The 23,386-nt window shown below is 46.8% G+C and overlaps 1 protein-coding gene across 1 annotated transcript in view; it reads left to right on the top strand.

The window, feature by feature from the left end:
- The window catches only part of myom1a (myomesin 1a (skelemin)), a 130,180-nt gene that overhangs the window by 74,197 nt on the left and 32,597 nt on the right, over nt 1-23,386 (top strand). Inside the window, exons 24-32 of the mRNA XM_055882462.1 lie at nt 2,382-2,426; nt 8,008-8,144; nt 8,332-8,476; nt 10,803-10,862; nt 11,642-11,709; nt 16,047-16,172; nt 19,407-19,494; nt 21,111-21,149; nt 21,405-21,510. Of these exons, the coding sequence (XP_055738437.1) occupies nt 2,382-2,426; nt 8,008-8,144; nt 8,332-8,476; nt 10,803-10,862; nt 11,642-11,709; nt 16,047-16,172; nt 19,407-19,494; nt 21,111-21,149; nt 21,405-21,510 (814 nt within the window). The remainder of the gene's footprint in view (nt 1-2,381; nt 2,427-8,007; nt 8,145-8,331; nt 8,477-10,802; nt 10,863-11,641; nt 11,710-16,046; nt 16,173-19,406; nt 19,495-21,110; nt 21,150-21,404; nt 21,511-23,386) is intronic.

Raw genomic sequence — 23,386 nt, 5'->3', positions numbered from 1 at the left:
GGTATATGCAGATAGAGGTTTTATTTCCTCATCACCTACGGTATATGCAGATAGAGGTTTTATTTCCTCATCACCTACGGTATATGCAGATAGAGGTTTTATTTCCTCATCACCTACGGTATATGCAGATAGAGGTTTTATTTCCTCATCACCTACGGTATATGCAGATAGAGGTTTTATTTCCTCATCACCTACGGTATATGCAGATAGAGGTTTTATTTCCTCATCACCTACGGTATATGCAGATAGAGGTTTTATTTCCTCATCACCTACGGTATATGCAGATAGAGGTTTTATTTCCTCATCACCTACGGTATATGCAGATAGAGGTTTTATTTCCTCATCACCTACGGTAGATGCAGATAGAGGTTTTATTTCCTCATCACCTACGGTAGATGCCGATAGAGGTTTTATTTCCTCATCACCTACGGTATATGCAGATAGAGGTTTTATTTCCTCATCACCTACGGTATATGCAGATAGAGGTTTTATTTCCTCATCACCTACGGTATATGCAGATAGAGGCTTTATTTCCTCATCACCTACGGTATATGCAGATAGAGGTTTTATTTCCTCATCACCTACGGTATATGCAGATAGAGGTTTTATTTCCTCATCACCTACGGTATATGCAGATAGAGGCTTTATTTCCTCATCACCTACGGTATATGCCGATAGAGGTTTTATTTCCTCATCACCTACGGTATATGCAGATAGAGGTTTTATTTCCTCATCACCTACGGTATATGCAGATAGAGGTTTTATTTCCTCATCACCTACGGTAGATGCAGATAGAGGTTTTATTTCCTCATCACCTACGGTATATGCAGATAGAGGTTTTATTTCCTCATCACCTACGGTATATGCAGATAGAGGTTTTATTTCCTCATCACCTACGGTAGATGCAGATAGAGGTTTTATTTCCTCATCACCTACGGTATATGCAGATAGAGGTTTTATTTCCTCATCACCTACGGTATATGCAGATAGAGGTTTTATTTCCTCATCACCTACGGTATATGCAGATAGAGGTTTTATTTCCTCATCACCTACGGTATATGCAGATAGAGGTTTTATTTCCTCATCACCTACGGTATATGCAGATAGAGGCTTTATTTCCTCATCACCTACGGTATATGCAGATAGAGGCTTTATTTCCTCATCACCTACGGTATATGCAGATAGAGGTTTTATTTCCTCATCACCTACGGTATATGCAGATAGAGGTTTTATTTCCTCATCACCTACGGTAGATGCAGATAGAGGTTTTATTTCCTCATCACCTACGGTATATGCAGATAGAGGTTTTATTTCCTCATCAACCCAGGGTAGATGCAGATAGAGGTTTTATTTCCTCATCACCTACGGTATATGCAGATAGAGGTTTTATTTCCTCATCACCTACGGTATATGCAGATAGAGGTTTTATTTCCTCATCACCTACGGTATATGCAGATAGAGGTTTTATTTCCTCATCACCTACGGTATATGCAGATAGAGGTTTTATTTCCTCATCACCTACGGTACATGCAGATAGAGGTTTTATTATGTAGAAAACAGACGGAAAACCAATGATGTAAAACCCTGACTGGACACAATAATCTGTTGTCTCACGATTATGACCTCGTTCCCGTCTGTTGGTGTGTCAGAGAGGAACAAACAGGAGGGAAATGACCGTATAGGATTGTGTTTGGTATGGTGTGAAGATTAGAGGGAGGGGGTAAAGGAGAGGAGGAGGGAGTGGGGGTGTTAAAATTAGAGGGATCGGGTAAGGAGAAGAGGAGGGAGTGGATGTGTTAAATTAGAGGGAGGGGGTAAGGAGAGGAAGGGAGTGGATGTGTTAAAATTAGAGGGAGGGGGTAAGGAGAGGAAGGGAGTGGATGTGTTAAAATTAGAGGGAGGGGGTAAGGAGAGGAAGGGAGTGGATGTGTTAAAATTAGAGGGAGGGGGTAAGGAGAGGAAGGGGGTGGATGTGTTACAATTAGAGGGAGGGGGTAAGGAGAGGAAGGGGGTGGATGTGTTACAATTAGAGGGAGGGGGTAAAGGAGAGGAGGAGGGAGTGGGGGTGTTACAATTAGAGGGAGGGGGTAAGGAGAGAAAGGGAGTGGATGTGTTAAAATTAGAGGGAGGGGGTAAGGAGAGGAAGGGAGTGGATGTGTTAAATTAGAGGGAGGGGGTAAGGAGAGAAAGGGAGTGGATGTGTTAAAATTAGAGGGAGGGGGTAAGGAGAGGAGGAGGGAGTGGGGGTGTTAAATTAGAGGGAGGGGGTAAGGAGAGGAAGGGAGTGAATGTTTTAGATTAGAAAGAGGGATGGAGGTGTGAAAGAGATGCTGACAGTCATGGTAGTCACCAATGTTGTTGGTGATGTTGTTGATTGACAGGTCTGAAGCGTCTCCTGGACATCAGCCACGAGCACAAGTTCCCCAGTGAGTATTCATCATTACCCAGCATTCCTGTGCTACACTATTCTGATCTAGACCGTCTCCTCTCCAGAGCTATACAGTAGTCTCTCCTCCCAGTCTGTTCTGACTCTGTCTCCCTGTCTCTCCTCCTTCACTCTGTCCCCCTGTCTCTCCTCCTTCACTCTGTCTCCCTGTCTCTCCTCCTTCACTCTGTCTCCCTGTCTCTCCTCCTTCACTCTGTCTCCCTGTCTCTCCTCCTTCACTCTGTCTCCCTGTCTCTCCTCCTTCACTCTGTCCCCCTGTCTCTCCTCCTTCACTCTGTCTCCCTGTCTCTCCTCCTTCACTCTGTCTCCCTGTCTCTCCTCCTTCACTCTGTCCCCCTGACTCTCCTCCTCTCACTCTGTCCCCCTGTCTCTCCTCCTTCACTCTGTCTCCCTGTCTCTCCTCCTTCACTCTGTCTCCCTGTCTCTCCTCCTTCACTCTGTCTCCCTGTCTCTCCTCCTTCACTCTGTCTCCCTGTCTCTCCTCCTTCACTCTGTCTCCCTGTCTCTCCTCCTTCACTCTGTCTCCCTGTCTCTCCTCCTTCACTCTGTCTCCCTGTCTCTCCTCCTTCACTCTGTCTCCCTGTCTCTCCTCCTTCACTCTGTCTCCCTGTCTCTCCTCCTTCACTCTGTCTCCCTGTCTCTCCTCCTTCACTCTGTCCCCCTGTCTCTCCTCATTCACTCTGTCCCCCTGTCTCTCCTCCTTCACTCTGTCCCCCTGTCTCTCCTCCTTCACTTTGTCCCCATGTCTCTCCTCCTTCACTTTGTCCCCATGTCTCTCCTCCTCTCACTCTGTTCTCACTCTGTCCCCATGTCTCTCCTCTCACTCTGTTCTGACTTTGTCCCCATGTCTCTCCTCCTCTCACTCTGTTCTCACTTTGTCCCCATGTCTCTCCTCTCACTCTGTTCTGACTTTGTCCCCATGTCTCTCCTCCTCTCACTCTGTTCTGACTTTGTCCCCATGTCTCTCCTCCTCTCACTCTGTTCTGACTTTGTCCCCATGTCTCTCCTCCTCTCACTCTGTTCTGACTTTGTCCCCATGTCTCTCCTCCTCTCACTCTGTTCTGACTTTGTCCCCATGTCTCTCCTCCTCTCACTTTGTCCCCCTGTCTCTCCTCCTCTCACTTTGTCCCCCTGTCTCTCCTCCTCTCACTCTGTTCTGACTTTGTCCCCATGTCTCTCCTCCTCTCACTTTGTCCCCATGTCTCTCCTCCTCTCACTCTGTTCTGACTTTGTCCCCATGTCTCTCCTCCTCTCACTCTGTTCTGACTTTGTCCCCATGTCTCTCCTCCTCTCACTTTGTCCCCATGTCTCTCCTCCTCTCACTTTGTCCCCCTGTCTCTCCTCCTCTCACTCTGTTCTGATTTTGTCCCCATGTCTCTCCTCCTCTCACTTTGTCCCCATGTCTCTCCTCCTCTCACTCTGTTCTGACTTTGTCCCCATGTCTCTCCTCCTCTCACTCTGTTCTGACTTTGTCCCCATGTTTCTCCTCCTCTCACTCTGTTCTGACTCTGTCCCCATGTCTCTCCTCTCACTCTGTTCTGACTTTGTCCCCATGTCTCTCCTCCTCTCACTCTGTTCTGACTTTGTCCCCATGTTTCTCCTCCTCTCACTCTGTTCTGACTCTGTCCCCATGTCTCTCCTCCTCTCACTCTGTTCTGACTTTGTCCCCATGTCTCTCCTCTCACTCTGTTCTGACTCTGTCCCCATGTCTCTCCTCCTCTCACTCTGTTCTGACTTTGTCCCCATGTCTCTCCTCCTCTCACTTTGTCCCCCTGTCTCTCCTCCTCTCACTCTGTTCTGACTTTGTCCCCATGTCTCTCCTCCTCTCACTTTGTCCCCATGTCTCTCCTCCTCTCACTCTGTTCTGACTTTGTCCCCATGTTTCTCCTCCTCTCACTCTGTTCTGACTTTGTCCCCATGTCTCTCCTCCTCTCACTCTGTTCTGACTTTGTCCCCATGTTTCTCCTCCTCTCACTCTGTTCTGACTCTGTCCCCATGTCTCTCCTCTCACTCTGTTCTGACTTTGTCCCCATGTCTCTCCTCCTCTCACTCTGTTCTGACTTTGTCCCCATGTTTCTCCTCCTCTCACTCTGTTCTGAATCTGTCCCCATGTCTCCTCCTCTCACTCTGTTCTGACTTTGTCCCCATGTCTCTCCTCCTCTCACTCTGTTCTGACTTTGTCCCCATGTCTCTCCTCTCACTCTGCTCTGACTCTGTCCCCATGACTCTCCTCCTCTCACTCTGTTCTGACTTTGTCCCCATGTCTCTCCTCCTCTCACTCTGTTCTGACTTTGTCCCCATGTCTCTCCTCTCACTCTGTTCTGACTTTGTCCCCATGTCTCTCCTCCTCTCACTCTGTTCTGACTTTGTCCCCATGTCTCTCCTCTCACTCTGCTCTGACTCTGTCCCCATGTCTCTCCTCCTCTCACTCTGTTCTGACTTTGTCCCAATGTCTCTCCTCCTCTCACTCTGTTCTGACTTTGTCCCCATGTCTCTCCTCTCACTCTGTTCTGACTTTGTCCCCATGTTTCTCCTCCTCTCACTCTGTTCTGACTCTGTCCCCATGTCTCTCCTCCTCTCACTCTGTTCTGACTTTGTCCCCATGTCTCTCCTCCTCTCACTTTGTCCCCATGTTTCTCCTCCTCTCACTCTGTTCTGACTCTGTCCCCATGTCTCTCCTCCTCTCACTCTGTTCTCACTTTGTCCCCATGTCTCTCCTCCTCTCACTCTGTTCTGACTCTGTCCCCATGTCTCTCCTCCTCTCACTTTGTCCCCATGTCTCTCCTCCTCTCACTCTGTTCTGACTTTGTACCCATGTCTCTCCTCTCACTCTGTTCTGACTCTGTCCCCATGTCTCTCCTCCTCTCACTCTGTTCTGACTTTGTCCCCATGTCTCTCCTCCTCTCACTCTGTTCTGACTTTGTCCCCATGTTTCTCCTCCTCTCACTCTGTTCTGACTCTGTCCCCATGTCTCTCCTCTTCTCACTCTGTTCTGACTTTGTCCCCATGTCTCTCCTCCTCTCACTTTGTCCCCATGTCTCTCCTCCTCTCACTCTGTTCTAACTCTGTCTCCCTGTCCCTCCTCCTCTCACTCTGTTCTGACTCTGTCCCCATGTCTCTCCTCTCACTCTGTTCTGACTTTGTCCCCATGTCTCTCCTCCTCTCACTCTGTTCTGACTTTGTCCCCATGTTTCTCCTCCTCTCACTCTGTTCTGACTCTGTCCCCATGTCTCTCCTCCTCTCACTCTGTTCTGACTTTGTCCCCATGTCTCTCCTCTCACTCTGTTCTGACTCTGTCCCCATGTCTCTCCTCCTCTCACTCTGTTCTGACTTTGTCCCCATGTCTCTCCTCCTCTCACTTTGTCCCCCTGTCTCTCCTCCTCTCACTCTGTTCTGACTTTGTCCCCATGTCTCTCCTCCTCTCACTTTGTCCCCATGTCTCTCCTCCTCTCACTCTGTTCTGACTTTGTCCCCATGTTTCTCCTCCTCTCACTCTGTTCTGACTTTGTCCCCATGTCTCTCCTCCTCTCACTCTGTTCTGACTTTGTCCCCATGTTTCTCCTCCTCTCACTCTGTTCTGACTCTGTCCCCATGTCTCTCCTCTCACTCTGTTCTGACTTTGTCCCCATGTCTCTCCTCCTCTCACTCTGTTCTGACTTTGTCCCCATGTTTCTCCTCCTCTCACTCTGTTCTGAATCTGTCCCCATGTCTCCTCCTCTCACTCTGTTCTGACTTTGTCCCCATGTCTCTCCTCCTCTCACTCTGTTCTGACTTTGTCCCCATGTCTCTCCTCTCACTCTGCTCTGACTCTGTCCCCATGACTCTCCTCCTCTCACTCTGTTCTGACTTTGTCCCCATGTCTCTCCTCCTCTCACTCTGTTCTGACTTTGTCCCCATGTCTCTCCTCTCACTCTGTTCTGACTTTGTCCCCATGTCTCTCCTCCTCTCACTCTGTTCTGACTTTGTCCCCATGTCTCTCCTCTCACTCTGCTCTGACTCTGTCCCCATGTCTCTCCTCCTCTCACTCTGTTCTGACTTTGTCCCAATGTCTCTCCTCCTCTCACTCTGTTCTGACTTTGTCCCCATGTCTCTCCTCTCACTCTGTTCTGACTTTGTCCCCATGTTTCTCCTCCTCTCACTCTGTTCTGACTCTGTCCCCATGTCTCTCCTCCTCTCACTCTGTTCTGACTTTGTCCCCATGTCTCTCCTCCTCTCACTTTGTCCCCATGTTTCTCCTCCTCTCACTCTGTTCTGACTCTGTCCCCATGTCTCTCCTCCTCTCACTCTGTTCTCACTTTGTCCCCATGTCTCTCCTCCTCTCACTCTGTTCTGACTCTGTCCCCATGTCTCTCCTCCTCTCACTTTGTCCCCATGTCTCTCCTCCTCTCACTCTGTTCTGACTTTGTACCCATGTCTCTCCTCTCACTCTGTTCTGACTCTGTCCCCATGTCTCTCCTCCTCTCACTCTGTTCTGACTTTGTCCCCATGTCTCTCCTCCTCTCACTCTGTTCTGACTTTGTCCCCATGTTTCTCCTCCTCTCACTCTGTTCTGACTCTGTCCCCATGTCTCTCCTCTTCTCACTCTGTTCTGACTTTGTCCCCATGTCTCTCCTCCTCTCACTTTGTCCCCATGTCTCTCCTCCTCTCACTCTGTTCTAACTCTGTCTCCCTGTCCCTCCTCCTCTCACTCTGTTCTAACTCTGTCCCCATGTCTCTCCTCCTTCACTCTGTCCCCATGTCTCTCCTCCTCTCACTCTGTTCTGACTCCGTCCCCATGTCTCTCCTCCTCTCACTCTGTTCTGACTTTGTCCCCATGTCTCTCCTCCTCTCACTCTGTTCTGACTCTGTCCCCATGTCTCTCCTCCTCTCACTCTGTTCTGACTTTGTCCCCATGTCTCTCCTCCTCTCACTCTGTTCTGACTCTGTCCCCATGTCTCTCCTCCTCTCACTCTGTTCTGACTTTGTCCCCATGTCTCTCCTCCTCTCACTCTGTTCTGACTTTGTCCCCATGTCTCTCCTCCTCTCACTTTGTCCCCATGTCTCTCCTCCTCTCACTCTGTTCTGACTCTGTCCCCATGTCTCTCCTCCTCTCACTCTGTTCTGACTTTGTCCCCATGTCTCTCCTCCTCTCACTCTGTTCTGACTTTGTCCCCATGTCTCTCCTCCTCTCACTTTGTCCCCATGTCTCTCCTCCTCTCATTCTGTTCTGACTTTGTCCCCATGTCTCTCCTCCTCTCACTCTGTTCTGACTTTGTCCCCATGTCTCTCCTCCTCTCACTTTGTCCCCATGTCTCTCCTCCTCTCACTCTGTTCTGACTTTGTCCCCATTTCTCTCCTCCTCTCACTCTGTTCTGACGCTGTCTCCCTGTCCCTCCTCTCACTCTGTCTCCCTGTCTCTCCTCCTCTCACTCTGTTCTGACGCTGTCTCCCTGTCCCTCCTCTCACTCTGTCTCCCTGTCTCTCCTCCTCTCACTCTGTCTCCCTGTCTCTCCTCCTCTCACTCTGTCTCCCTGTCTCTCCTCCTCTCACTCTGTCCTGACGCTGTCTCTCCTTCTCCCCAGTCATTCCCTTCAAGACTCAGATGGCCATGGAGCTCCTGGAGAAGGGTCGTGTGAGGTTCTGGACCCAGGTTGAGAAGTTCACCACTGGCTGCCATGTGGACTATGTCTTTAACGATGAGATCGTAGAGAACGGAGTGGTGAGGAAACACAAACATCACGGTCAGAAAACACACTCACACACATCTCAATCAGAACACACGCACTCACACACACATTATGGTCAGAATACACACACAAAACACACATATACACACACTTGTAAGAACACTCCCAAGCAAGCATGTTCTCACATGTAGATTTCCGTGTCTCATTTCCCTCCTCTAGAAATACCAAATGAACTTTGACAAGACCTCAGGCATCATTGAGATGTTCATGGACTCTCTCGCGGTCACCGACGAGGGAACATTCACCTTTAACCTCGTGGATGGGAAGGCCAAGGGGTCCACCAGCCTGGTGCTGATTGGAGAAGGTAAGGCCACACCCCACCTGTTACCATGACTGCCACCACAGGGGTTCAGTCACCATGCCTACCACAACCAGTGGGTGTGGCTCTGATAGCTGTGTTGTGTCCACTAGGGGGCAGGAGAAGACCAGTAGTGTGATGGCTTTGGTTTAGTGTAGGTTCCTATTCTGATAACTGTCTGGGGGGGAGTGTTGTAGTGGTGACATATGGCTGTGTTCCTATAGGTTCCTGTTCTGACAACTGTCTGGGGGGGAGTGTTGTAGTGGTGACATATGGCTGTGTTCCTATAGGTTCCTATTCTGATAACTGTCTGGGGGGAAGTGTTGTAGTGGTGACATATGGCTGTGTTCCTATAGGTTCCTGTTCTGACAACTGTCTGGGGGGAAGTGTTGTAGTGGTGACATATGGCTGTGTTCCTATAGGTTCCTATTCTGACAACTGTCTGGGGGGAAGTGTTGTAGTGGTGACATATGGCTGTGTTCCTATAGGTTCCTGTTCTGATAACTGTCTGGGGGGAAGTGTTGTAGTGGTGACATATGGCTGTGTTCCTATAGGTTCCTGTTCTGATAACTGTCTGGGGGGGAGTGTTGTAGTGGTGACATATGGCTGTGTTCCTATAGGTTCCTATTCTGATAACTGTCTGGGGGGAAGTGTTGTAGTGGTGACATATGGCTGTGTTCCTATAGGTTCCTGTTCTGATAACTGTCTGGGGGGAAGTGTTGTAGTGGTGACATATGGCTGTGTTCCTATAGGTTCCTGTTCTGACAACTGTCTGGGGGGGAGTGTTGTAGTGGTGACATATGGCTGTGTTCCTATAGGTTCCTATTCTGATAACTGTCTGGGGGGAAGTGTTGTAGTGGTGACATATGGCTGTGTTCCTATAGGTTCCTGTTCTGATAACTGTCTGGGGGGAAGTGTTGTAGTGGTGACATATGGCTGTGTTCCTATAGGTTCCTATTCTGATAACTGTCTGGCTGTGTTCCTATAGGTTCCTATTCTGACAACTGTCTGGGGGGGAGTGTTGTAGTGGTGACATATGGCTGTGTTCCTATAGGTTCCTGTTCTGATAACTGTCTGGGGGGAAGTGTTGTAGTGGTGACATATGGCTGTGTTCCTATAGGTTCCTGTTCTGATAACTGTCTGGGGGGGAGTGTTGTAGTGGTGACATATGGCTGTGTTCCTATAGGTTCCTGTTCTGATAACTGTCTGGGGGGGAGTGTTGTAGTGGTGACATATGGCTGTGTTCCTATAGGTTCCTATTCTGACAACTGTCTGGGGGGGAGTGTTGTAGTGGTGACATATGGCTGTGTTCCTATAGGTTCCTATTCTGACAACTGTCTGGGGGGGAGTGTTGTAGTGGTGACATATGGCTGTGTTCCTATAGGTTCCTGTTCTGATAACTGTCTGGGGGGAAGTGTTGTAGTGGTGACATATGGCTGTGTTCCTATAGGTTCCTGTTCTGACAACTGTCTGGGGGGAAGTGTTGTAGTGGTGACATATGGCTGTGTTCCTATAGGTTCCTGTTCTGATAACTGTCTGGAGGGGAAGTGTTGTAGTGGTGACATATGGCTGTGTTCCTATAGGTTCCTATTCTGATAACTGTCTGGGGGGAAGTGTTGTAGTGGTGACATATGGCTGTGTTCCTATAGGTTCCTGTTCTGATAACTGTCTGGGGGGAAGTGTTGTAGTGGTGACATATGGCTGTGTTCCTATAGGTTCCTATTCTGATAACTGTCTGGGGGGGAGTGTTGTAGTGGTGACATATGGCTGTGTTCCTATAGGTTCCTATTCTGATAACTGTCTGGGGGGAAGTGTTGTAGTGGTGACATATGGCTGTGTTCCTATAGGTTCCTGTTCTGATAACTGTCTGGGGGGAAGTGTTGTAGTGGTGACATATGGCTGTGTTCCTATAGGTTCCTGTTCTGATAACTGTCTGGGGGGAAGTGTTGTAGTGGTGACATATGGCTGTGTTCCTATAGGTTCCTATTCTGATAACTGTCTGGGGGGAAGTGTTGTAGTGGTGACATATGGCTGTGTTCCTATAGGTTCCTATTCTGATAACTGTCTGGGGGGAAGTGTTGTAGTGGTGACATATGGCTGTGTTCCTATAGGTTCCTGTTCTGATAACTGTCTGGGGGGAAGTGTTGTAGTGGTGACATATGGCTGTGTTCCTATAGGTTCCTATTCTGATAACTGTCTGGGGGGAAGTGTTGTAGTGGTGACATATGGCTGTGTTCCTATAGGTTCCTATTCTGATAACTGTTTATTATATATTATATTATTATTATATATTATATTTATTTATTATGTGTAACTTCTTCTACTTCTCCAGAGTTCAGAGAGCTCCAGAAAAAGTCAGAGTTTGAACATGCTGAATGGATCAGAAGACAAGGTGTGGAATATATTGTTTTACACATGTTGTTAGATGATTGATATTATATTGTGTTGTCCAGTAGCGGTATTAACTGTGTCTGTTGTCTGCAGAGTGTTGTCCAGTAGCGGTATTAACTGTGTCTGTTGTCTGCAGAGTGTTGTCCAGTAGCGGTATTAACTGTGTCTGTTGTCTGCAGAGTGTTGTCCAGTAGCGGTATTAACTGTGTCTGTTGTCTGCAGAGTGTTGTCCAGTAGCGGTATTAACTGTGTCTGTTGTCTGCAGAGTGTTGTCCAGTAGCGGTATTAACTGTGTCTGTTGTCTGCAGAGTGTTGTCCAGTAGCGGTATTAACTGTGTCTGTTGTCTGCAGAGTGTTGTCCAGTAGCGGTATTAACTGTGTCTGTTGTCTGCAGAGTGTTGTCCAGTAGCGGTATTAACTGTGTCTGTTGTCTGCAGAGTGTTGTCCAGTAGCGGTATTAACTGTGTCTGTTGTCTGCAGAGTGTTGTCCAGTAGCGGTATTAACTGTGTCTGTTGTCTGCAGAGTGTTGTCCAGTAGCGGTATTAACTGTGTCTGTTGTCTGCAGAGTGTTGTCCAGTAGCGGTATTAACTGTGTCTGTTGTCTGCAGAGTGTTGTCCAGTAGCGGTATTAACTGTGTCTGTTGTCTGCAGAGTGTTGTCCAGTAGCGGTATTAACTGTGTCTGTTGTCTGCAGAGTGTTGTCCAGTAGCGGTATTAACTGTGTCTGTTGTCTGCAGAGTGTTGTCCAGTAGCGGTATTAACTGTGTGGTCTCTCTCAGGTCCTCACTTCGTGGACTACCTTAGTTTCCAGGTCACCCCAGAATGCAATGTGCTGCTGAAGGCCACGGTAAGGTTCTATAACAGAAAGGTTCTATGACGGTAGATTTCTATCTATGACGGTATGGTTCTGTCTATGACGGTAGGGTTCTTTCTATGACGGTAAGGTTCTATCTATGACGGTAGGGTTCTTTATATGACGGTAAGGTTCTATCTATGACGGTAAGGTTCTATCTATGACGGTAGGGTTCTTTCTATGACGGTAGGGTTCTGTCTATGACGGTAGGGTTCTGTCTATGACGGTAGGGTTCTTTCTATGACGGCAGGGTTCTATCTATGACGGTAGGTTTCTATCTATGATGGTAGGGGTCTTTCCATAACGGTAGGGTTCTATCTATGACTGTAGAGTTTTTTCCCATGACGGTAGGGTTCTTTCCATGACGGTAGGGCTCTATCTATGACGGTAAGGCTCTATCTATGACGGTCGGGTTCTTTCTATGACGGTAGGGTTCTTTCTATGACGGTAGGGTTCTTTCCATGACGGTAGGGTTCTTTCCATGACGGTAGGGTTCTGTCTATGACGGTAGGGTTCTTTCCATGACGGTAGGGTTTTTTCCATGACGGTAGGGTTCTGTCTATGACAGTAGGGTTATATCTATGACGGTAGTGTTCTATCTATGACGGTAGGGTTCTTTCTATGACGGTAGGGTTCTGTCTATGACGGTAGGGTTCTTTCCATGACGGTAGGGTTCTTTCCATGACGGTAGGGTTCTATCTATGACGGCAGGGTTCTATCTATGACAGTAGGGTTCTATCTATGACGGTAGTGTTCTATCTATGACGGTAGTGTTCTATCTATGACGGTAGGGTTCTTTCTATGACGGTAGGGTTCTTTCTATGACCGTAGAGTTCTATCTATGACGGTAGGGTTCTTTCTATGACGGTAGGGTTCTTTCTATGACGGTAGTGTTCTATCTATGACGGTAGGGTTCTTTCTATGATGGTAGGGTTCTTTCTATGACCGTAGAGTTCTATCTATGACGGTAGGGTTCTTTCTATGACGGTAGGGTTCTTTCTATGACGGTAGTGTTCTATCTATGACGGTAGGGTTCTTTCTATGATGGTAGGGTTCTTTCTATGACCGTAGAGTTCTATCTATGACGGTAGTGTTCTATCTATGACGGTAGGGTTCTATCTATGACGGTAGGGTTCTTTCTATGACGGTAGGGTTCTTTCTATGACGGTAGGGTTCTTTCTATGATGGTAGGGTTCTTTCCATGACGGTAGGGTTCTATCTATGACGGTAGGGTTCTTTCTATGACGGTAGGGTTCTTTCTATGACGGTAGGTTTCTTTCTATGACGGTAGGGTTCTTTCCATGGCGGTGAGGTTCTTTCTATGACGGTAGGGTTCTTTCTATGACGGTAGGGTTCTTTCTATGACGGTAGGGTTCTATCTATGACGGTAGGGTTCTTTCCATGGCGGTGAGGTTCTTTCTATGACGATAAGGTTCTATATACAGTACCAGTCAAAAGTTAGGACACCTGTTCATTCCAGGGGTTTACTTTGTTTTACTATTTTCTAAAAACACATGTTTGTCCAGCAGCAGACTATGATCGATAATGTCAAAAGCCAAACTGAAGTCTAACAAGACAGCCCCCTCAATCATTTTATCATCAATTTCTCTCAGCCAATCATCAAGTCATTTGTGCAAGTGCTGTGCTTGTTGAATGTCCTTCCATATAAGCGTGCTGAAAGTCAGTTGTCAATTTGTTTACTGTGAAATAGCATTGTATGTTGTCAAACACTATTTTTCCAGAAGTTTACTACAGGTTGGTAACCAGTAAATGGGGCTTTACTATTCTTGGGTAGTGGAATGACTTTAGCTTCCCTCCAGGCCTGAGGGCACACTCTCTAGGAGGCTTATATTGAAGATGTGGCAACATCATCCCCTATTATCCTCAGTATTCTCCCATCCAAGTTGTCAGACCTCAGTGGCTTGTCATTGTTGATAGACAACAATATTTTTTTCACGTCTTCCACACTCACTCTACGGAAATCAAAAGTACAATTCTTGTCTTTCATAATTTGGTCCGATATACTTGAATGTGTATTGTCAGCATTTGTTGCTGGCATGTCATCCCTAAGTTTGCTTATCTTGCCAATGAAAAGTCAGTAAGCTAGTTGCCAATATCAGTGGGTTTTGTGATGAATGAGCCATCTGATTCAATGAACGATGGAGCTGAGTTGGTATTGTTATCCTATGGGGACATAGTCGTGGTGAATGAGCCATCTGGTTACTCGTTTGGTTACTACATGGTTCCATGTGTGTTATTTCATAGTTTTGATGTCTTCACTATTATTGTACAATGTAGAAAATAGTAAAAAATTAAGAAAAACCCTTGAATGAGTAGGTGTGTCCAAACTTTTGACTGGTACTGTAGATTTAATTTACAAGTCCAAAATAGATGTAACAACTACAGATAGACTTAAAGGGGCAATCAGAAGTTTGATCATGTGATCATGTGATCATGTGTGGCCTATGGAAGAAAAATGATCAGCATGACTTAGATTGCGCAATAAAAGCCCAACTTTAATTCCATAGGATCCGCATTATGCAGTTGTTGCAAGAGCACATTTTTCTCTGCCTGTCAACTACTCTTTTCCTGCGATCCATCAAACACATTTCATAGTGGTCTCTGATTGGTGGTCAGACTCGCTCAGGTCAAAGATTTTTTCCGCAAACATCCTTTCTGAATTCAAAAGTATCGGTAATCCGATTACAACATTTTAGCTGGCAACGTAACGGATTACAGTTACCGTTTTTTGTAATCCCTTACATGTAAGAATTCAAGAAGAATAACGGATTACATGTAATCTGTTACTCCCCAACCCTGCACATGATAACATACTGTACGTACACATGGATTTAGCGTGGTAGGGGAGTATGGGCCTGAGGGCACACACTTAATGTGTTGTAAAATCGGTCATGAATGTATTGTAATGTTTTAAAATTGTATAACTGTCTTAATTTTGCTGGACCCCAGGAAGAGTAGCTGCTGCCTTGGCAGGAACTAATAGGGATCCATAATAAACCCCAGGAAGAGTAGCTGCTGCCTTGGCAGGAACTAATGGGGATCCATAATAAACCCCAGGAAGAGTAGCTGCTGCCTTGGCAGGAACTAATGGGGATCCATAATAAACCCCAGGAAGAGTAGCTGCTACCTTGGCAGGGACTAATGGGGATCCATAATAAACCCCAGGAAGAGTAGCTGCTGCTTTGGCAGGAACTAATGGGGATCCATAATAAACCCCAGGAAGAGTAGCTGCTGCCTTGGCAGGAACTAATGGGGATTCATAATAAACCCCAGGAAGAGAAGCTGCTGCCTTGGCAGGAACTAGTGGGGATCCATAATAAACCCCAGGAAGAGTAGCTGCTGCCTTGGCAGGAACTAATGGGGATCCATAATAAACCCCAGGAAGAGTAGCTGCTGCCTTGGCAGGAACTAATGGGGATCTATAATAAACCCCCAGGAAGAGTAGCTGCTGCCTTGGCAGGAACTAATGGGGATCCATAATAAACCCCAGGAAGAGTAGCTGCTGCCTTGGCAGGAACTAATGGGGATCCATAATAAACCCCAGGAAGAGTAGCTGCTGCCTTGGCAGGAACTAATGGGGATCCATAATAAACCCCAGGAAGAGTAGCTGCTGCTTTGGCAGGAACTAATGGGGATCCATAATAAACCCCAGGAAGAGTAGCTGCTGCCTAGACAGGAACTAATGGGGATCCATAATAAACCCCAGGAAGAGTAGCTGCTGCCTTGGCAGGAACTAATGGGGATCCATAATAAACCCCAGGAAGAGTAGCTGCTGCCTAGACAGGAACTAATGGGGATCCATAATAAACCCCATGAAGAGTAGCTGCTGCCTTGACAGGAACTAATGGGGATCCATTATAAACCCCAGGAAGAGTAGCTGCTGCCTTGGCAGGAACTAATGGGGATCCATAATAAACCCCAGGAAGAGTAGCTGCTGCTTTGGCAGGAACTAACGGGGATCCATAATAAACCCCAGGAAGAGTAGCTGCTGCCTTGGCAGGAACTAATGGGGATCCATAATAAATACAAATTCAAAACAACCAACATGTTTGTGAGAGTCTCAGCTTTCGATGTTGGGGTCATACAGACGTTTTCATGAGAAGACCGATTTTCAAGATGTCTCCTAGTCTGACGAACACCACTGTAGCTCTGTAACTCTGCCACCTTCCTTCGACATCGATGCGGTGGATTGAGACACAACCCAAAAAGACATATCTTTATCTTAAACTGATGGATGTTTGCTTTTTTAGATAGGGGGTCCATTAAGCCCTCAGTGTGTTGACAGTGTCTCTGTGTGTCTCTCCCTGTAGATAGGAAACATCAGGCCAGAGACGGAGATCAGATGGTACAAAGACGGAATGGAGATTGAAGAGGATGATGCTGACTACAAGAAGATCGAGATGAAGGACGTAGTGTTGATTTTCAACATCGGAAAGGTCAGGAAGTTACAGTGGTGGAGGGGGGGGGGGGGGTAGACAGACGGGGAGAAGACCCGGGTCACATACATAATGTCCTTTACTTCCAAACTACTCAAGGTGCCTCTGATGTAGCTTGTCCGTATAATGGAACCAATGAGCAAGCTCCACCCGCACTGCATGCTGGTCAAGCTAAATGAATCTCAACTCAAGTATTTGCCATCCAGTAGGCTGTTTTTAACCCAGGTCTGATGTTGTGAAGGGTTCAATAACTTTTAAAGAGCATTGCTTCTAACCCAGCTATGCTACGCTATACAATATGCTGTCAGTCTAAGGCCTACCATAACTACTGTGTGCTAACGGCCTACATTTACAGCCTACTATACTGTCCCTCCCTGACACACAGACTCTCACACAATGACATTTTGCTGATATCATGTCATACCAGACACTCCTACACTGTCAGTCAGCACACAGTTAGAAACATAGGACTGATGTCTATGGTTGTCACTCTCAGTATATTAGATGTGAGCATGTGCTGTTTGGTGATGCTCCCAAAAAATAGCCATTTTATTATGACACTTTCTAATGTCTAAAGCAGGGCTGTCCAACCCTCTTCCTGGAGATCTACCTTCCTGTAGGTTTTCAGTACAACCCTAATTTACCTGATTCTACCAATTAGCTGCTCAACGAGACCTTAACTAGCTGAATCAGATACACTAAATTAGGGCTGGGCTGTAAAACCTACAGGACAGTAGATCTGCAGGAAGAGGGTTGGACTGATAACCCACAGGACAGTAGATCTCCAGGAAGAGGGTTGGACTGATAACCCACAGGACAGTAGATCTCCAGGAAGAGGGTTGGACTGAAAACCTACAGGACAGTAGATCTCCAGGAAGAGGGTTGGACTGATAACCTACAGGACAGTAGATCTCCAGGAAGAGGGTTGGACTGAAAACCTACAGGACAGTAGATCTCCAGGAAGAGGGTTGGACTGATAACCTACAGGACAGTAGATCTCCAGGAAGAGGGTTGGACTGATAACCCACAGGACAGTAGATCTCCAGGAAGAGGGTTGGACTGATAACCTACAGGACAGTAGATCTCCAGGAAGAGGGTTGGACTGATAACCTACAGGACAGTAGATCTCCAGGAAGAGGGTTGGACTGATAACCCACAGGACAGTAGATCTCCAGGAAGAGGGTTGGACTGATAACCCACAGGACAGTAGATCTCCAGGAAGAGGGTTGGACTGATAACCTACAGGACAGTAGATCTCCAGGAAGAGGGTTGGACTGATAACCTACAGGACAGTAGATCTCCAGGAAGAGGGTTGGACTGATAACCTACAGGACAGTAGATCTCCAGGAAGAGGGTTGGACTGATAACCTACAGGACAGTAGATCTCCAGGAAGAGGGTTGGACAGCCCTGCAAAAAACCTTATTAACAGTGAATATGTTCACTTTGTGAATGTAGCAAATATCTATAATGTAGTTTCACTTATGTATCAAACTCTCTTCAACATGTATGCCCATATATCATAAATATATGATAGTTCCATGAGCTGAATTTAAATAGTTAAAACATGATCTGCATTCAGTCCTACTGATTGGGCATTAGACGTGATATTCTGTTCCAATTAAGGGAAAATAACCATCTGCTATCATGGAGGTACAAAGAAATGTCTTATAGTCACATTGAATGCCTTGGCTGCAATAATGGCCATTCAGATGTCAGTGTGTGAGAGAGGGGTGGAGCCAGAGCATGGGTCAGAGGAAAGATGCACCACCACCACCACTCCCCTAGAGGGCGGTACAGCTGCAGCTATAGGCTGCTACATTAATCTGCTTATCTTGTAATCCACAGTGGGTTGTGGTTAAAACAGACACTGCATCTGAGGACTGGGGAGAGAGTTGCAACAGCAGGCACCACCACCACCACTCCCCTAGAGGGCGCTACAGCTGCAAGACTGGACTGATACTTTATTTAGAGCCATAAGTCACGCCACTGTCTGTTCACCTATCAGCTTGCAGCATCTTGGCAGGAGAAAAGCTCTGTGTGATCTGTCAGCATATTCACGCCCCCATCCCAGATGGCACCCTGTTCCATATGTACACTTCCCTTCAAACGTTTGGGGTCACTTAGAAATGTCCTTGTTTTGAAAGAAAAGCACATTTTATGTCCATTAAAATAACATCAAATTGATCAGAAATACAGCGTAGACATTGTTAATGTTGTAAATTACTATTGTAACTGGAAACAGCAGATTTTTTTTGATTCTCGGCAAAAAAAAGCCATATCTCAGACTGGCCAATAAAAATGAAAGATTATGATGGGCAAAAGAACACAGACACTGGACAGAGGAACTCTGCCTAGAAGGCCAGCATCCCGGAGTCGCCTCTTCACTGTTAACGTTGAGACTGGTGTTTTGCGGGTACTATTTAATGAAGCTGCCAGTTGAGGACTTGTCAGGCGTCTGTTTCTCAAACTAGACACTCTAATGTACTTGTCCTCTTGCTCAGTTGTGCACTGGGGCCTCCCACTCCTCTTTTTATTCAGGTTAGCGACAGTTTGCGGTGTTCTGTGAAGGGAGTAGCACACAGCGTTGTACGAGATCTTCAGTTTCTTGGCAATTTCTCACATGGAATAGCCTTCATTTCTCAGAACAAGAATAGACTGACCAGTTTCAGAAGAAAGTTACTTGTTTCTGGCCATTTTGAGCCTGTAATCGAACCTACAAATGCTGATGCTCCAGATCCTCAAATAGTCTAAAAGAAGGCCAGTTTTAATCAGGACATCAGTTTTCAGCTGTGCTAACATAATTGCAACAGGGTTTTCTAATGATCAATTAGCCTTTTAAATGATAAACTTGGATTAGCTAACACAATGTGCCATTGGAACACAGGAGTGATGGTTGCTGATAATGGACCTCTGAACACCTATGTAGATATTCCATTAAAAATCAGCCGTTTCCAGTTACAATAGTAATTTACAACATTAACAATGTCTACACTGTATTTCTGATCATTTTGATGTTATTTTAATGGACAAAAAAAATAAGCTTTTCTTTCAAAAACAAAGACATTTCTAAGTGACCCCAAACTTTTGAAAGGTAGTGTACATTTGGGCATTACTTTTGGCCGGAACTATGAGACTGTATAGGGTGTGATTTGGGACAGAGGCTCAGATTGCCTCTGTAAGTGATGAGGGCTGGTCTCTGACTGTCCTACTCTCTGACTCTAACCCTGTTCCAGTTGTCCAAAAAGGATGCAGGCGTGTACGAGGTGAAGCTAAAGGATGCCAGAGGAAAAGACAAGAGCATGTTCAACCTGACTGAAGCAGGTACTGAGACACCTCTACTGTGTTCTAGAACACCTCTGTCATGGTTTCACTTTGTTCTACTGTGTTCTAGAATACCTCTGTCATGGCTCTACTGTGTTCTAGAATACCTCTGTCATGGTTTCACTGTGTTCTAGAATACCTCTGTCATGATTTCACTGTGTTCTAGAATACCTCTGTCATGATTTCACTGTGTTCTAGAATACCTCTGTCATGGTTTCACTGTGTTCTAGAACACCTCTGTCATGGTTTCACTGTGTTCTAGAACACCTCTGTCATGGTTTCACTGTGTTCTAGAACACCTCTGTCATGGTTTCACTGTGTTCTAGAACACCTCTGTCATGGTTTCACTGTGTTCTAGAACACCTCTGTCATGGCTCTACTGTGTTCTAGAACACCTCTGTCATGGTTTCACTGTGTTCTAGAATACCTCTGTCATGGTTTCACTGTGTTCTAGAACACCTCTGTCATGGCTCTACTGTGTTCTAGAACACCTCTGTCATGGTTTCACTGTGTTCTAGAACACCTCTGTCATGGTTTCACTGTGTTCTGGAACACCTCTGTCATGGTTTCACTGTGTTCTAGAACACCTCTGTCATGGTTTCACTGTGTTCTAGAATACCTCTGTCATGGTTTCACTGTGTTCTAGAACACCTCTGTCATGGTTTCACTGTGTTCTAGAATACCTCTGTCATGGGTTCACTGTGTTCTAGAATACCTCTGTCATGGTTTCACTGTGTTCTAGAACACCTCTGTCATGGTTTCACTGTGTTCTACTGTGTTCTAGAACACCTCTGTCATGGTTTCACTGTGTTCTAGAATACCTCTGTCATGGCTCTACTGTGTTCTAGAACACCTCTGTCATGGTTTCACTGTGTTCTACTGTGTTCTAGAATACCTCTGTCATGGCTCTACTGTGTTCTAGAACACCTCTGTCATGGTTTCACTGTGTTCTAGAATACCTCTGTCATGGTTTCACTGTGTTCTAGAACACCTCTGTCATGGTTTCACTGTGTTCTAGAACACCTCTGTCATGGTTTCACTGTGTTCTAGAACACCTCTGTCATGGCTCTACTGTGTTCTAGAACACCTCTGTCATGGTTTCACTGTGTTCTAGAACACCTCTGTCATGGCTCTACTGTGTTCTAGAACACCTCTGTCATGGTTTCACTGTGTTCTACTGTGTTCTAGAATACCTCTGTCATGGCTCTACTGTGTTCTAGAATACCTCTGTCATGATTTCACTGTGTTCTAGAATACCTCTGTCATGATTTCACTGTGTTCTAGAATACCTCTGTCATGATTTCACTGTGTTCTAGAATACCTCTGTCATGATTTCACTGTGTTCTAGAACACCTCTGTCATGGTTTCACTGTGTTCTAGATCACCTCTATCATGGTTTCACTTTGTTCTACTGTGTTCTAGAATACCTCTGTCATGGCTCTACTGTGTTCTAGAACACCTCTGTCATGGTTTCACTGTGTTCTACTGTGTTCTAGAATACCTCTGTCATGGTTTCACTGTGTTCTACTGTGTTCTAGAATACCTATGTGTCTCTCAAACTTTGTCCACTACTGTGACTATTGTTGACTACTAGTAATGACTGTAATCTGTTCCAGGTTACCAAACTGTGCTAAACGAACTGTTCAGGGTGATTGGTGAGTCTCATCATCTACATGTTATAAAACAGATACACTGCATGTGGAACATTCAACACCTCTATGCTGATTGGCTGAAGGCCATGGTATATCAGACCATATACCGCGGGTATGACCCAAAAAATATTTGTACTGTTCTAATTACATTGGTAACCAGTTAATACCACACACCCTTGTTCCATATTGCTTAAGTATACAATATGATTGAATAAAGAACAATTAAGTGTATTATCCTATCTGTGTTGTCTCCTCCAGCCAACTCATCTACTGAGATCAGTGTGAAGAGTACAGAACATGGTATCGTCCTCTACTCATTGATCACCTATCACATGGAGGACCTCCAAGTCGGCTGGCTGCACAAGTAAGACTCTGGACCCAATGTCTCCCTACCCTAACCCTACCACGTGAGGAGCTCGAAGTGGGCAGGCTGTAAAAGACTATCACTGTACTACCTAGTGGCTCCATAGCTCCCTACTGCACTACCTAGTGGCTCCATAGCTCCCTACTCCTCTACCTAGTGGCTCCATAGCTCCCTACTACACTACCTAGTGGCTCCATAGCTTCCTACTCCTCTACCTAGTGGCTCTATAGCTCCCTACTCCTCTACCTAGTGGCTCCCTACTGCACTACCTAGTGGCTCCATAGCTCCCTACTCCACTACCTAGTGGCTCCATAGCTTCCTACTCCTCTACCTAGTGTCTCTATAGCTCCCTACCCCTCTACCTAGTGTCTCCATAGCTTCCTACTCCTCTACCTAGTGGCTCTATAGCTCCCTACTCCTCTACCTAGTGGCTCCATAGCTCCCTACTCCTCTACCTAGTGGCTCCATAGCTCCCTACTCCACTACCTAGTGGCTCCATAGCTTCCTACTCCTCTACCTAGTGGCTCTATAGCTCCCTACTCCTCTACCTAGTGGCTCCCTACTGCACTACCTAGTGGCTCCATAGCTCCCTACTCCACTACCTAGTGGCTCCATAGCTTCCTACTCCTCTACCTAGTGTCTCTATAGCTCCCTACCCCTCTACCTAGTGTCTCCATAGCTTCCTACTCCTCAACCTAGTGGCTCTATAGCTCCCTACTCCTCTACCTAGTGGCTCCCTACTGCACTACCTAGTGGCTCCATAGCTCCCTACTCCTCTACCTAGTGGCTCCATAGCTCCCTACTGCACTACCTAGTGGCTCCATAGCTCCCTACTCCACTACCTAGTGGCTCCATAGCTCCCTACTGCACTACCTAGTGGCTCCATAGCTCCCTACTCCTCTACCTAGTGGCTCCATAGCTCCCTACTCCACTACCTAGTGGCTCCATAGTACCCTACTGCACTACCTAGTGGCTCCATAGGTCCCTACTCCACTACCTAGTGGATCCCTACTCCTCTACCTAGTGGCTCCATAGCTCCCTACTCCTCTACCTAGTGGCTCCATAGCTCCCTACTGCACTACCTAGTGGCTCGCTCCCTACTCCACTACCTAGTGGCTCCATAGCTCCCTACTCCTCTACCTAGTGGCTCCATAGCTCCCTACTCCACTACCTAGTGGCTCCCTCCCTACTCCACTACCTAGTGGCTCCATAGCTCCCTACTCCTCTACCTAGTGGCTCCATAGCTCCCTACTCCTCTACCTAGTGGCTCCATAGCTCCCTACTCCTCTACCTAGTGGCTCCATAGCTCCCTACTCCTCTACCTAGTGGCTCCATAGCTTCCTACTCCACTACCTAGTGGCTCCCTACTCCTCTACCTAGTGGCTCCATAGCTCCCTACTGCACTACCTAGTGGCTCCATAGCTTCCTACTCCACTACCTAGTGGCTCCCTACTCCTCTACCTAGTGGCTCCATAGCTCCCTACTGCACTACCTAGTGGCTCCATAGTACCCTACTGCACTACCTAGTGGCTCCATAGCTCCCTACTCCTCTACCTAGTGGCTCTATAGCTCCCTACTCCACTACCTAGTGGCTCGCTCCCTACTCCACTACCTAGTGGCTCCATAGCTCCCTACTTCTCTACCTAGTGGCTCCATAGCTCCCTACTCCACTACCTAGTGGCTCCCTCCCTACTCCACTACCTAGTGGCTCCATAGCTCCCTACTCCTCTACCTAGTGGCTCCATAGCTCCCTACTCCACTACCTAGTGGCTCCATAGCTCCCTACTCCACTACCTAGTGGCTCCATAGCTCCCTACTGCACTACCTAGTGGCTCCATAGCTCCCTACTCCTCTACCTAGTGGCTCCATAGCTCCC

The sequence above is a fragment of the Salvelinus fontinalis genome, chromosome 26 (assembly GCF_029448725.1).
Source record: "Salvelinus fontinalis isolate EN_2023a chromosome 26, ASM2944872v1, whole genome shotgun sequence".
NCBI lineage: Eukaryota > Metazoa > Chordata > Actinopteri > Salmoniformes > Salmonidae > Salvelinus > Salvelinus fontinalis.
This window is presented reverse-complemented; position numbering and strand designations above follow the sequence as displayed.